Source organism: Chionomys nivalis, chromosome 12, assembly GCF_950005125.1.
Source record: "Chionomys nivalis chromosome 12, mChiNiv1.1, whole genome shotgun sequence".
In the NCBI taxonomy this organism is placed as follows: domain Eukaryota; kingdom Metazoa; phylum Chordata; class Mammalia; order Rodentia; family Cricetidae; genus Chionomys; species Chionomys nivalis.
In genome coordinates this window covers 691,956-708,623 of record NC_080097.1, presented here as the reverse complement: position 1 = coordinate 708,623, position 16,668 = coordinate 691,956, and the positions used below count along the sequence as shown (strand labels likewise).

At 37.3% G+C, this 16,668-nt stretch overlaps 1 protein-coding gene across 9 annotated transcripts in view; it reads right to left on the bottom strand.

Moving 5' to 3' along the window:
* The window catches only part of LOC130884855 (fibroblast growth factor 14), a 989,760-nt gene that overhangs the window by 614,512 nt on the left and 358,580 nt on the right, over positions 1 to 16,668 (bottom strand). For 2 of the 9 annotated variants that reach the window (XM_057786111.1, XM_057786121.1), the window contains exon 1: positions 16,194 to 16,386. The exons of the other annotated variants lie outside the window; for them this stretch is intronic. In XM_057786111.1, coding sequence (XP_057642094.1) covers positions 16,194 to 16,386 — 193 coding nt within the window. Of the gene's footprint in view, positions 1 to 16,193; positions 16,387 to 16,668 lie in introns of those variants that run through there. 9 annotated transcript variants of the gene reach the window in all.

Genomic DNA, 16,668 nt, shown 5'->3' with positions numbered 1-16,668 from the left:
GAAAATAATTTAGGTCTTTGGAGATGGTTTCTTATGTAAGAATCCTTTGTTCTGCAACCATGAAGACCTGAGTCACTTAGGTAAAAATCCAGGCATGTTTGCAGGTGCCCACAACCCTGGTGCAGTTTCACTTGAGAACTAACAAACCAGGCAGCTTAGGTGAAGTGACTAACCTCTGTGAGAAACCCTGTAAAAAGGATAACAACAGAGGAGGTCACTTTAGGTCCCACTTTAGCCTCCAAATGCACACACACACACACACACACACACACACACACACACGCAAGAAAATACGTTTTAAAAATGGAAAATATAATCAACGTAATTAAAAAAAAATGATGCAATTAAGAAAGAAAACCTTGTTCCAGTCACAGAAAAGTAAACATTTTGCTTCATTCTCATATTTCATTTGTTCATTGATTATATTAGACTTCACCTTGATATTTAGTAATTTACTGTTATGAAAAGATAACTATAAAGTTCCTTGATACATTTAAAATAAACAAGCACTTCTAAATAATCATGGTTAAAGGAAGAAATCACATGGGAAATAGAAGATAATTTATCTAGCTGATTAAACTATAACCCAGGAGTGCTATGCAATTTGGCCAAAGAAATAACTACAGCTGAACTGCATACACACTTAAATTCCTTCACACCTTAAGCCTGTGAACATCACATTATCGTCTGAAGTCTTAGAGGCAGAGTTTCTCTAAAGGAACTAGTGGGGAATAATAAAATTAAAGAAAACTTACACAACACAAAAGCCCAAAAGAAAATAAATAGTTATACTGAAAGTAGTTTGTTTTGTTTTTGTTTTGGAAAAGACTAATAAAATTTAATACATCTTCACAAAATTGTGCAATAAAAAAGCTAAAATTATGAATATGAGGAAAAACAGGGGTTTCAATTCAAATCTAATGAAGTATAATCAGAGATAACATGAATGAATCTGCTAATATACCACTAAGTAAGAAAACCAGGCAAATAAACCTTTTTCTCCCCAACTTGCTTTTTGGTCATGGTGTTTTTTAGGTTTTTTTGTTTTGTTTTGTTTTGTTTTGTTTTCAGCAATAGAAACTCTAACTAAGACAGCATTCATTAAGCCGTATGTGGTTAGCTCTACTCTGGTAAATGGGCATTATAGTTCAATCATATCCAATTTTAAGCAGAGATTTTTAAAATAATATTTATGAAGTAGTATTAAATGGAGTCATCATCTTCTTCGATACACAGCACAGCAGAGAGAAAGAAAAAAAAAAGATAAGCTATATCTTTGCAGCCAATATGGGAGCTTTAACAAACATGATAAGTAAAGCATTCTGAATGGAATCACCTTGGGTATAAGTACCAATACAGAAGAATTCTCCAGAGCCAAAAAAGACTCCTCTTGACTTATAATTATTTTCTTCACTAAGAAAGTTGCCATTTCCTGAGACTTTTATCAATGGATGTTTTCCAAACCTGCTATGGTTTTGAGAATCTGAAATTCTCAATGGCTGATTGCTAATCAGAAATGCATTAGTCTGGCCTCCATTCTGAAACACCACTTTTAAGAAAGAAAACCCCATAGCTGTAATCCTCTGTTTGACTAATTTGTCTTATTAAATTGAGAAACTCACATTCCGATTCCCCTCTCTTCCAGGAGAAGTTAGTGGTCCAACTGGGTATCATCCAATGATCTTGACTTTCAGGGTCATCTACTGCTGTCTGAGATTGCCAGTTTCTACATCATCCATTTTCTCTAACATTCCCCTTCAAATGCATTCTAATAGCTATTTGGGAGTTTCCCATGCTGCTCTCGAGGAATGCATTCAATATACTTAACAAGAACAAAAACTGAAAATTAAGTTCTTAGGAGACAACTTGGATTTATTGAAGTAACAGATTATGGTTTTAGGAGTAGTGTGTGTGTGTGTGTGTTGTGCAGATTTGTGGTAGTGGTTAATATTGATTGTCAACATGATAGGAGATGGATTTACCTAATTGACAAGCTTCTGGATATGTCTGTATGGGATTATCCAGATTAGGTTAAATTGGGTGGAAGGACTATCTTTTATGGAGACCCAAAAATACCAGCCTATTTCCACCTTGAACAAAGGTATCAGAGTTGGAATTTACCTCTATTACTTCAAGGTTATTATGTTTCTACCTCAAACAAGTTTCCACCTAGATTTAGATAAGAGAGTTCTTCTCTCTCAAGGTTTTGGTCAACAGGTGTGGCTTATAGCCAGACCTTGTATTTCAGGAATAGAGAAGTAGATACATTCAAAAGCCTATAGGTCCATCCAGGTTCTAGTTCTCTTAGGGAGATGACCTTGGATTCCATCCAGGGAGTGGTTTGCCTACAGAATGTTCTGATCTAGGATGTGAGTATGATTCGTTTTGTTCTAGCAACAGAATGTTTAACTATGGATTTAGCTCATGACCTTCAATTAGTATGTTCATTTTCTTGTATCATGCTAATGCAATTTTTTGTCTTACTCCTACCTTTTGGGGTTAGAGGTATTTAAAGCAATTGGAAATTAAATGTGGGAGAATTTCAGTAGTCACTGGAATTCCCTCCTATTCTGTTTCTCCGTTTCATTATTTTCACTCATGTCTTCATATTGTTTATTTTATTTCTAAATCCCCACACCTTTACTCTGGCAAGAGGTATTTTTGTTAACATTGGTCCCCACCAATCTTTAATGAAAGAAGCACTATTGCAAGGGCTACATTAAAAAGATGACATCAAAAATAGGAAGTCTGAGTACATTCATTTATATATCTCTACTTCCTGACCATGGCTTTAATGGGACCTGTAGGCTCAAGCTCTTGCTGCTGTAACTTTTCTACCATCATATACTGCTCCTTTCTGTCTTCCAACAGAAGCTAGCTACTTCCTTATCCTCAACTGTGAGCCCAAATAAACCTTTTCTTTAGTGACTTTTGTTGGGTTATTTTACCATACCAACAAAAAGTGCAATTAATACCGTGTGATTATTCTTTCCCCAAGCTTGTCATTGTCTTCATAAATATGAGTTTATTTCCTGTGTATGAGTTTGTCACCTTGTATTATTGGATCTTATGTGTACAACTCATAATTTTCATTTTAAAAGGAGTCTCATGTAGATTCAAACCTTAATAAAATAAAAAAAAGTTTGATAAGTTTTAAAAAATAAAGTATATGGAAGAAGCAAGCATAATGAATAATGGGATATATTAACTTGTCTTTTGGGAGGAAGATGAGTAAGTATTTCTATACTTCTTACTTTAGGCATTGACATCTGTGCATATAGGCAAATTGTTGCTTTTGTAGATAGAAAGATCACATGGCAGATAAAGGGGAGAAGGCCAACTTTGGTGCAATAAACTCAAATATAAATATAAGGAGCTGGATAGTTTAGGGCTTGGTTGTTTTTTATGGCTCATGTCTTATCTTCATCACAGCATATTTCACTTTAATTTTTCATTCACATACACAGCATTAATGCTGATAAGTAAAGCATTAACTATAAATGTCTCAATTGATAGATTGTAGTATATGAGATCCTAAGTATTTGGATTATAAAAACTGAAAACTACAATGTAAATTTAACACACTCTTCCTCTCTCTCTCTCTCTCTCTCTCTCTCTCTCTCTCTCTCTCTCTCTTATAAATGACATCGAGATTGTATTTGTGGAGCAGCCAAAAGGAAATACAGTCCTACCTAATCCACATTATGGGCAATATAAACATGTGAACAGGTATGGTCTTGTCAGACACCGAGTACTGATGAGGGAACTTCTACCCCGTGAACAGCCTTTTAATGTTAAGTGTCTTGTTTGTGGCAAATAAACAGTTCTATGTCAACTTTCTAGGGCTGAATTTATGAAAACTTCTAAAGAACACAACATCATTTTCCACATATCTTGTTTAGCCTACCTACTGACTACACTTTGCACATTAGTAAACTTCCAGTCAGCTCAGAGATGTGTGAGGTCCAGAATCTCTCAAGTTTGTAACTAGAACTCTAACCAGGACACACAATACTGTGAAGAGTTATCAGCCCTGTAGACTGTTTGCTTGTCAAAGAGAACAGTAATATGATAGAAAACCATGAGCAAGAAGAAGGAGAGAAGAGCTGAACATTCTTTTTTTAAGGATAAAATCAATAAGCCTGCATAGGTTGGTGACAGTAAGAATTCCCTAGAAAATTCAAAAATTCTAAAGGAGCAGCAGTGAATAGTCTGGAAGATGCAGTTTATGAACTAACTTCCTAGGTCATAGATAGTAATCATGATCAATAACATATTCCTTGTCCTTGTAGATTCACAATTGATTTGGGCTAAAATAACAACTGCAATGTCATCTACTCATTATTACAGACTAATGACAGTGATACTTCTATTAATATTTTAAAAATATGATGTTTAAAGTAAACAATCAGGAACATTTATACTACAAAGTAATAATATTTCACCACTCATAAAATAATAAGTCTAACTTATATGAAAATGTTTGGACACTAGGGACATCTCTAAAGATGGAATTATACCAGCTCAGCAGCGTCAGTGAGATAACAAGAAACCTTTGCCCATTAGTGTTGTATTATTGAAATTCAGCAGCTTTTTTACAATTTCTGTAACTTTCCAAAAATGCAAAGGACTTAGAAGAAATTTTAAAAGTTGAATGAATATGAAATGCTGTGCACCTTTCAGACAACCCCCAATATTGCCCACATGATCCCTGATGGTGTATACTCATACAAACACAGAACATCTGTGTTGAGGCTCTGCTGTCCTGTTTATGCTTTAACCTGACCAGAGAGTTGCAGACATTACTATTTTGTACAGTGTTTCAGTGTATGCCAGCACTTCTCTGGACACAGCTCCCATACTAGCACCCACATTTTCTCATAGTGAACCTGTAATAATAGATAGCATTCTGATTGCTATTTGAGCCCAAGCCAAGGGTGAATCGATAAATACATAGGAGAATTTGCTGGCCACTGGTAACATCCACAAACTAATTCTCAAACTGCATCCTCTATGAGGCAGAGCTACTTTCCACTACTGTCTCTGACAAGTGAGCCTCTGGAAAAAAGCACTTTACTTACCCTCATCCAGGAAAATGAAAATAGCATTACCTACTTTTTGAAGTGGGAGACATGCTAGCATCCAGCATCTCTAAACCTGACAGATGTAGAAAAGATGTTTTGGTTACTTTCCCTACATTTTCTTTACATTTGTCAGGTGCACAGCCACATCAAGCACTCTGCCTTGCACAAATGTGCCTAATTTCCTTTCCCTTCTATTGAAGTCAGCCCCACCTTAAAGAGAAACAGGAGAACAGCTGCCTTCATACTTCCTCCACCAAGTCGGACCTCTACATGAAATTCTGCTCATGAAAACAGCAGTCATCTCATTTGCTAGAATAAAGATGAGGTAATTATTGAACGCGCTGAGCCACAGAAATGATTAAGGTGCTGGTGAAATTTACTTATGCAGAAAGATAAGAAGAGTTAAACAGTTGTAACTTGACCAAATGGTAAGAAAGATTAAAAAAAAACCATGAACAAATATTTAAAGGGCAAGATGTATTCAAGGATGGGCAGGAGTTATTTACATAAATCTAGAGAGATGAAATGAGGCATGTGGTGGAATAAGAAGATGTTAAGCAATGGGAATCTGTTTTAAAGAACTTTCAAGTGGAGAGGATTGTCGGGTTCTGGAGAAATTAAATGAGTAAACAACTGCTTACCCAATGTTCTGAGTACTCAGAAAAAAGATGTTATATTTGTCTAGTAGCAATGGAGGATCTAACAAGAGCACATAATAGAACTGCCAGCAGATTCACTCCAGCTGCAGCTTTGTGTCATCTCTCATACCTGAAGAGCCCTTTGTCATTCTGACAGGAAGTAAAGTAAAAATGGAAATCACAAGCAAACCTATTACCATAACTTTCTCAGCCGAGCTCACAATTATAGAACTGTATGTAATCCTTGGGTCCAGAAGATACTGTATGCACTTGATACAAAAGGGAACAATGTGTCCTTGAGAATATTCTACAGAAAGGCTACCTTTCCTCAGCTTCCATTTCTTTCTACATGAAACTTGAATCTGAGTGCTAGTTTTCATTAAACAAATAAAACAACATTTGAATTTGCAAGTTATTTTCTTTAAAGCAATTAAGAAGTTTTAAAAATAATTGCTGCTATAGAAAAATCTTTTATATTTGAAAATAAAAACAAAAATTGGGCTAATTCTTGAAAAACATTCAGAATTTTCTCTGTGTTATGGATATAAGTCATTCAATGAACACATAAATGCGCTATACAAAATATATCTTTGTCAGTTAATGGCACCAGAGAAATAGCAATAGTGTTTGACAGAAATCCAGCCACATCCTGGCAATAGCTAACTCATTAACACACCCATAAAGCCACCTATAGTCAGACTTGATGCTGTATACCTATAATTCCAGTACACCAAGAGGTTGAGGTAGGAGGGTGTCCATGAGTTTGAGACCAGCCTGGGAAACACACAGAGTACTATGTAGCCAAAGTTAAGTAGCAAGACATTGCCCTAAAAAATCCCACTTATATCTAGGTAAAAAGGAGAGCCCTATGAGGGACACACATAGAGGGCCCAGAAAAGGAAAATAGTTAAGATCTCCTAGGTAAACTGGGAGGGGGTAGAAGAGAGGGGTTAGGGATGGGAACATGAGAGGTCAAGATGGCCTAGTTGGTTGGGGGATGAAGAGGGAGAGCAATGAAAGGGTTATCTTGCTAGAAGGAGCCATTATGGGTTAGGAAGAAACCTGGTACTATGGAATTTCCTAGGAATCCACAAGGACAACCCCAGCTAAGATTTCTAGCAATAGTAGAGATGGTGCCTAAATTGGCCTTTTCCTATAATCAGATTAGTGACTACCCTAATAGTCATCATAGAACCTACATACAGCAACTGACAGAAGCAGATGCAGTGACCCACAGTCAAGCACTGGACTGAGCCCCTGGAGTTTAGTTGAAAAGAGGGAGGAGGGATCATATGACAAAGGTTAGGTTAAGATTATAATGGAGAAAACCACAGAAACAACTGACCTGAGCTAGTGGGAGTTCACAGACACTAGACTGAAGCTGGATAACCTGCATGGGCCCAAACTGGGCCATTTGAATGTGGGTGACAGTTATGTGGTTTGGTCTGTTGGCGGACCCCTAGCAATGGGACCAGGACTTATCCTGGGTGCATGAAGTGGGTTTTTGGAACCCATTCCCTATGGTGGGATACCTTGCTAAGCCTTGATACAGGGGGAAAGGGTTTGGTCCTGCCCCAACTTGGTATACCAGACTTTGTTGACTCCCCAAAGGATGCTTTACCTACTCTTTCAGGTAGTAATGGATTGGAGGATTGGAGAGAGGAAGAGGCTGGGGAAGAGGAGGGAGGGGGAACTAAAGTTAAATAATAAAAATCATTAAAAACCCACTTACAACTATAAAAAGACAACCGTGTAAGTTTAAGACAGTCTGAGTGATACGTTCTATTTTGGTGTTAATGTTAGATACTTTATACTAAAAAATATAAATTTATTGTGAAAATCTAAATGTTCAGGGTTGTGTAGTTGGGATAAGATCAGAAAACAGACCCTCAGAACATCTGTATAGCTCATCAATGACGCTGACAAAAGCGACTTCACAGTGAAGGGAACTAATATAAAATCTATTAGAAAGACTAAAAATTAATCTGAGGAGAGGGCTAAGAGGTTTCCCTTTGACCAGTTTTCAATAAGGACAATTGCATACAAACACATGGCTGAAAGTGTATTCATTTTCAGATTGGGCATATTACCATATACTTACATGCCAATGAGATTAGATTCATTGTGGTTCAGAAAAGAGGTAGAAAAATTTCAATAATAAGCCTATATAGAAAGGAGATGTGTGATTCAATGTAAGGTCTTCATGCAAGGTTGAAGCACTAAGGCTCATCCCCAGTTAGGTATAAAAGAAGATATCAAATGACTGTTTCCATAGACTGGCTCCCCAAAGCTATGGGACTCTGTGAAAACATATGATTATTGCTATTTTTTCAGAGAAACAGAAGCTAAGATATTATTGAGGGTAAAGAAAGGGAGTAATTGGAAGACGTTTAAAGAGAAACAAGATAAATATTATTTAGATAAATAGGGACAGAATTTTTAAATAACTAACAAGGGCTTGCTTGAGGTTATTGACCACTAACTTGGAGTAGAACCAATTTACGTGTCTGTAGATTTTTGTCTCCAGCCTAAATCAGTCATGTCAATGCAAGCATAAAAAGGACTGACCATTGGATTAAGCTGTTAAATTTACCATGTCAGGAAGGTAACAAGAAGAGGCAGAGAATATTTCAAACAAATATGTAATTGAATTCTCAAGCAGTTGCGGGTTTAAACATTGACTTATTTGCAATGTCAATAAAGCATATAATATACAATTTACAAGTAAGTTGGCTACATCATATTTTCTAAAATCAGCATTAAGAATAAAATACGGAACTTGTTTGAAAAGGACTGTGAGTCAAGGAGCTGATTAAAAATCAGCAAAACATAGTAGATTTCTAACCATCTGTAATTTTCATGATTAATTTGTGATCCTCTAACCTCAAAGACTTAACTTCAATTTTCTAAGTAAAATAAGACCAATGAAGAATATAATCAATAACATATCTTAATGAATATGAGATAGTTAGAATATAATTTTCATAATAGGTAATAAAACATTTAACATATAATTCATTACATGTTAATGGAAAATCTTCAGTTTATTAAGGAGATCTCACCTCTCTTAGTTACTTTTCTTGTTGCTGCAACAAAATACCTGACAACATAAGGAAGGAAAGGTTCATTTGGGCTCACAGTCTAAGGGTATAGTCACTGTGATGGAGAAGTCATGGTGGAAGAGCTAAAGCACCTGGTAATATTGCGTCCATAGACAGAAAGCAGAAAGCATGAGAGACGCTTGTGCTTAGCTCACTTTCTCATTTGTATTCAGTCCAGAACCCCATCCACAGTTAAGATGCATCTTCCCACTTCAATCAATCTATTCTATACATTCCTTCACAGACACGCTTAGAAGCTAACCTAAAGCCGGGCGGTGGTGGCGCACACCTTTAATCCCAGCACTTGGGAGGCAGAGGTAGGCGGATCTCTGTGAGTTCGAGACCAGCCTGGTCTACAAGAGCTAGTTCCAGGACAGGCTCCAAAGCCACAGAGAAACCCTGTCTCGAAAAACCAAAAAAAAAAAAAAAAAAAAAAAAAAGAAGCTAACCTAAATTAGATAATCCCTCATGGGCATGCCCAGAGACTTGATTTTTGTGAAGTTAACAATTATTAACTGACATAACTTCATTGTATATAATATCAGCTATGCAAAAAAAAACTAAGTTGCATTGTTATGTCAAAAGTAGTTTGATAAATTATAGAATGTTCTTCTCTATTCTTTTTTCAAAGCTCACAATGTAATCTTTAAGATAAATTTACTTCTGGCCTCAGTCTTAAAGATAATGATACAGTGTTAGAATGATTTGTAATTCCTATTGCAGTAACAGCAACTGAATTGGAGTTAACCTCAGTCACAGATGTGCATATTGTATCTCCTGCTATTACTGGAGTAATGTTACTTCTATTAATAAAGAACTTAAAATGTCATAAAGGAATGTAAGCCTGTAAATAGTTAGGGAAGGTTAAAGAGTCAGTAAGTTACATGCTGGTCACAATTGAAGCCCTGATTCCTGACTGTCTCCCATGCTCACACCAGTGTCTATAAACATGAAAAAAATATGAAACACACATACTGCAAAAAGTATTTCTCAAAATTGAAAGGAGATATCCTCCCCCCCGCAACCAGAGATAAGTAACTCTGATAAAGTATCTTAGAAATGGTACCTAATTTCTTGTCAAGTCCTACAATCTTTCACCCCAAGAAACAGTAAATAAAGGCATAGTCATGGGACCTGGGTTTCCTCATGAAGATAGGAGTCATTATAGATACTGCCATTCAATTAGTGCCTTTCTAGTCCAAATGTCATTGTGACTGCCCTCATATTAACCTGTTTAAACACTTTCTTTCATATTTAAACTTATCATTGTTGTATTTCTCTAGCTTCTGAGTGCTATATAACAATATGCAGACTAACATATGCATTTTAGGTTATGCAACTATCAGAGTCCTTTAAGCTGAAAGTTTCTCATCATGTGTGAAGAAGTGCGTAAACAGTATAGCCAATGGAAAAACAATTTCAAAAGTAAATAGATAAAGCATATTGGAAAAATCCACTTTTAATTTATGGCATTTAAAAAATTAAACAAAATGAAGCATAGAATTGTTATTTTGCATGGAGAAGGGGAAGGTTTATGTTGTGGGAACTCCTTCAGCCAATAGTCTTTAAGATACTGGCACACTATGGGCGTGGTCAAATGTGCTATATAAACGGATGTAGGAACGTGAGCAGCCTCTTGTCTGCTTGATTCAGTTCCTGTTCCCCACTCATATGGAGGACTGTCAATCTGTAAATCTATCCTAAAATAGAGAAGTCTTTATTATACTCCATTCTGTGCTAGTGTGGGACTACTTTATTATAATTGTCTACATCTGATGCCCAACATGTCAGTGTAGCAGGGAGGAGCATGAACCATGTAGGGTAGAACAGGTAGTCCTACCTGTGTGGCTTGAAAATCCTCTACAGCTGAGCTATATCTTTGGCATTTGTGTTTCTAGCTCCTGAGCTCTGGGTTCCTTAATATTCTGGCCACCAAAAAACTCTCCCGGTGTCCAGAAACGATTTAATTGCTCTTAATTGGTCAAACATATTTGTTAGTATTTAAGCAGGCGCCAACACAGAATGAGCAGGACTGTTCATGCCACCACTGGTTGCATCTCTCTGCCCCACGTTTTGTAGGCAGATATTACTTTCGTTTCCCAGCTGCCCAGACCCGAAATAATCACACAGAAATTGTATTAATTAAGACTGCTTGGCCTATCAGCTCTGGCTTTTTTTAAACTAACTCTTACATCTTGAATTAACCCATTTTTATTATTTTATATTTTACCATGAGGGCGTGGCCTGTTGGCAAGGTTCCAACCGGTATCTTTCTCCTTCAGTAACTGCATGGTGTCTCCTTGATTCCACCTTCTCTTCCCCTCTATCTGTGTTCAGAATTCCTGCCTTGCTCTATTTTATTTGTAATAGGTCCAAACAACTTCTTTATTCATCAACCAATAAAAGCAACACAAATACCGAAGGACTTCCCACACCAGGTTTATGATTAGTGTGGAAAAACAATATTCTCAAAGTGAGATTAGGAAGAATGGAAGATATCTGCACTCCCATATGTGTTGTAACTCTATCCACAAGACCCAGAAACTGAAACCACCCATGTCTATCACCTTATGTCGATAAATAAAATGTAAATTTATGTATACTAAATGGAAACCTATTCATTCCTAAAAATAAAGCATGCTTTCTTATTTGTAACATCTTATAAATGGAAATTACTATGCTAAATTCATTATGATACATAGATATAGATGGTTAGTGAATTTACCATGCACACATGAGTGTGTGTGTGTGGTGCCATTACTCATGGGATCTTAGCATATAAACAATATGAAAAACTTACTACCTAAAGTCTGAGACGATAAGATAAATATGGGGATAAAGATAGGCTGATCACTGAGTACCAAGCTGCAATCGGATAGGAATAAGAACTCATGTGAACTATTGAAATCTGTAATTGACCATGATACCTCTAGAAGTGAAGGCAGAGGAGTTCTGATACTTTTTGGGTGGGCTTTATGTTTTAAAAAATTCAAAGGATATAACCATGACAAACTAATTGCTTAGGTATATATAAGTTCAACTCTATCAATGTTAATTATATCTATCTTAATCTAGTACTAATTTTATTTCCTTAGACAACATTGTAATTTATTGTACCACTGAAACAATGATTACTCTTAGAAACCTACAATAAGCATGAATTCTTAAAACCAAAACAAAGTCACTGGGGAAGCATAGTTCAGTGTCTTGAAATATCCCTTTAAATAATGAAACTAAGTATTTAAATTAAGAAACAGCATGATTTTTGTAACCATAATACAACTAACAAGACAGAAGTTCTCCAGTTTTTAAAACAGTAACAAGTCTTATCAAAATATGTGTAGGAAGATTCCTATGGTTCAGAAAACAAGAGAATAAACAGCAACAATAACAACAAACACCCTTAAAACATTTCCAAAAGGAAAGGAATATACTTCAGAGGGACAGGTTATCTGACTTTAGTTTCCATGAGCAGCTTCATCAGCCTGCTCTGAGATAGTAGCATAAAGCATGAGGTCCTATGTTATTGCCTGCTGTTGATCATTGTCTGAGCAGATACTTATTTTTTTAACATGGTACTTTGCAGGGGAGAAGGCCTCTTCTCATCTCATAAGGGACTATGGGTTTTCACTATAATACTGGAAGATAGTAGTTTTGTCTTTCTGACTTTTAGATCACAGATTAACTTGAAAACATAAACATAATTTATGCGGCATGCTTTTCATTTCTAAATTTTTAGGCTATCCTGAAATTTATTTTTGGCAAGTTGTGTTGTTAGCAAACCCACACCCACTGACTAAACACAAACAATGTGTACTTCAATGGCTTCTGTGATCCTAGGTAAAAGTGCGAATAAAAAACAAGTTACCTGAAAGAAAAAAGAAATTACACAGACCTCACAAAGATTTTTAAAGGCTGTTTTTCTACCAAAGACAAATTCTTGCTTACTTTAACAATTAAAAGTGAAAAAAAAATCATCATCTTTATTTTCTGCTTTACTTTTTCTGTAACGATTCTAAAAGGTTAAAACTATTTGTCAACTGTTGTTTCCTGTGTATTCTTCTTTCTTTTTATAAAGTTAGCTTACCATTGATTTCTTGTGAATAATTTACTAAAAGCTCATTTCAAGGAACGGATTATTCATGCATTTAACGGAAAGTAGAAAAACAAGATTTGAAAGAGGCTTTGATTTTAATACAATCTCGTTAGAACATTAAGGTACAGAAACATTTCTCTCATTAGGATCTCTTGGTATTCCACATTTCCCCACAAGTTAAATGGCAGAGATGAGCACACAGGGTCAGGTAACATTCTATCAAGATTTGAGAGCCACAAAAAATGGATTTTTCTTCTTAAGCACATTAACTGAAGGTGCGTGTTAAGTAATTAATATCAGTTATACACAACAATTAACAATTATAAAATGCCACTGAGAGTTATTTTAATAGGAAGTAGTGAGTAAAGATTTCTCAGAAGGCATGTCCTCTGAGCTTTCAGGAATAAGATTAATTTTATCATGTAAATCTAGAAGTAGAGAGAAGATACAGGCAGAGAGGAAAGTGCCCCCAAACATGAATAAAAAAATACATACATACACATATACAAGAAACATATACAAGTGGCTAACTTGCAGGATTATAACCTCTGTCTAAAGTCAAAGGAGGTGAAGGAGATGGGGAAGCTGGAAAAGTGGGACAGTCACAGCACCAATTCTGCAGATCATTCAGAAGCCAATCAAAGCATACAATGAGGGCTTGGGAGCTGGCCAATACATTTGACAATACAGAAATTACTTCTTAACAGAGGATTGGCTTTTGCTCTTTTTTTTTGAGAAAAGATATTATTTAGCTAAGGTTGGCCTTGAACATTTGATCTTCCTGCTTCCACCTCCCAAGTTTTGCCATTAAAGGTATGTGTTACCACAACCAGCCTAAAGGGAAAAATTAAATTCCTAAGCTTAAGAAATGTTTATTGCCATTCTACCAAACACAAAATGTAGAGCTATTGTTTTACCTTGTTTAAAAAGAGTCAATGCATATTCTACTTGAGGGTATGCTTCAAGATTCTCTATTTCTTTGGTTTTTCCTCTATGGATTATGCATATATTTCCCCAAATAGCATTTATGCAATAAATTAATGATATGTACTGTATTCAATCACAGCCATTAAATATATAAATATATACAAACAATTTGATGTTTATTTTTTTAAAATAATACTTGTAAATTTATTTGTCTGATATTCAATAATTGTATCTATGGTTTTTGCCACTAAAGAACATATCTACATATTTCTTATGTAATGAAACAGGAACAAAAGAAAATATTGTCTAAATCAATCTTATTTTTTTTTCTTACACTCAAAAAAAAAAAAAAAAAACCCAAGGTGACAAGATGGCCCCGAATGTACTTACTTGCAGACCATTGAAGTGTTTGTGTGTGTTTGTGTGTGTATGTGTTCAGAATTATGAATATTAAAGAAACAGTCAACATTGAAAATAGAGAAATTGATTATTAGAGAGCCCACATATCTTTCTAAACTAGAAAAAAATAGATTTTATCCTGAAATTCGTCACATGTCAAGTAACACCTCTCTCATCACTCAATGCAATACAAAAGACAGACTGACTGTATCTATAAAATAATCTAATTGTTACATATTTCAAGTATGTACATTGTAACTTTCTAGACCCTTTCAGCAGTGTTTGTACTACCATAATCTTACTCAGGAGAGAATATGTCCATTGAAATTGAACTAGATGGCAAATTCAGAGCTCTCTGTTCTGAAAGCTGTGTTCCAATGGATAATCTGCCTGATAAAGCGAGAAACAGAAACTGGCAATAAAGGACACTGTGGTGTGGACAGTGACCAGAACACTGAACTTAAAGTTATCCTGGGTTAGTTTCCTGTGTAAAGTAAAAATGTCTAATTATTCTCCATTGCTGCCACTCTGCTCTGAAAACTCCTTGTCCCATTTTCTTCATTTGGAAGTCTCTCCGGTTACATGTATGCTACTGCATTTCTCTTAGAATGTGCATGAGGTATATCTTACATGTGTTCTTTTCAGCTTGCTGGCAAAAAACGGCAAGCTTTCTGCAATTTATTATTGCCACAATCAACTATTGCCCTTTTCATATTTATCATTACCCTAAAAAAAATCATAAAAACTTTTGGTCCTGAATTGGTAAAGATATAGATATACACAAATGCACACAGAAACCCAGACTTTTCAAATGCTTCTCTTTCTTGTCTTTGGAACAACAGGACACTAAAAGCAAACACAGCTGGGCTGGGAGAATGTATTGTGCTGGGCAAACACGGGCAACCATTAATGTACATATGTTCTGTTTCCTGCCCACCTGGTTAAGTAGAGTAAGCAGTCCCCATGCTGCCCTCATAACATCCCACAGGCTCCTAAAACAGTCGCTCTTTGTAACTCAGTGTGGAGAGGGGGCAGATGCCCAGGCTCCATCTCCTGAGTGAAGACTGACATGTTACAGGCTGTAGAAGGTAATGAGGGGCACTAGTAGTTTCTCAAAATATAATAGTAATTAATATCACACATAGTAAGGGCTCTATTCTGGCCTTCTTTGTGTAGTAACTGTTTGTACTTCATATAATTTGCTAACTTAACAGTTAAAGCAGACAAAACAGGAATACTTACTTCCCCAACAGGTCCAGTAAGATTCATTCTGAGGGTGACTCTATTCTGATCCAAAATTTAACTACAGGTCTGAGGGTGGTTCAGTACCCCTTGCTAACCAGCTTTCTGTTAGGTCTCTACTGACCTAACCCTTAGTTCACACGCCCCCCATTCCAGTTGCTCACTCCTTTTACATTAGTCCCAGCTGAGGGGCCCTTTCACCAAGGGGTGTGAACCAAGGGCTTTGCAGGAAACTGAAGAGATCATGTGAAGCCAGAGGCACACCAATTCCTGACATCTCCTACCTGACTGGTGGGGACAATGCTCCTGACCGGAGGCACTATGAAAGAGCAGATTCCTGCATTCTAGAAAGAATACTGTGCTCTGGGAAGCCCCAACGTCTGGAGGAAGAATGGAAACAAAATTTCTGGAGTCCAGCTTGCAGAAGAATTAGAAAGCAAGAGCCAGCTAGGAGATAGCCAATTTGAGGGCTCTGGAAGGGCTGACTTCCCAGTGACTGGCTACAGGTTGCCTGAGAGCAACCTATGGGTAGATTCACAGCTACCCAGGGAAGGCGCTCTGGTGCGCTGGAGGAAGATCAGAGGGTTAGTGAAGGGTTGACAGAAACATGAGAAAAGGAAGGAGCAAGGGGACCCTAAGCGTTTTATCCAGGCAGTGAAATGCCATCCCAAACGAGGCGCACCTCCCCACAGTGACCCAAACAGACCTTGGCGCCGTAACCTGCGCTTCTTGAGGCCGAAGATGCGCACTTTGGAGAAGATATCCACCAGGTTGCCATTGCAAAGCCCGCGGTTCTTGCTGGGGCTGCTCCGCCTCCTGCTGGCAGAGGGCCGGTCCCAGTGCTGCTCCCGCGCCTGCCGTTTCTGGCGGATCAAGCCGCTGGCGATGGCCGCGGCCATGGTGGCCCAGGGAATGGGTCCCGGGGAGGGAGGGACAGAAGCTAGGGGAGCCTGGGGCACTGGAGAGGAAAGGGGCGGTGCAGACAGCTGCTCGCCCTGAGGGAAGCGGAGGGAGGGGCGGTCTGGAGGGGCTAGGGACAGAGGTGAGGGTGCTCAGTGCTCACTCGGACCCATCGCCCAGTCTGCTGAGCTTGGACTAGGCGCTTAGATGCGCCCTGGACACAGCAGGGCCAGCCCGGGAAACTGGAGGTCTCAGCTGCTTCGGAATCCAGAGGGCTGTGG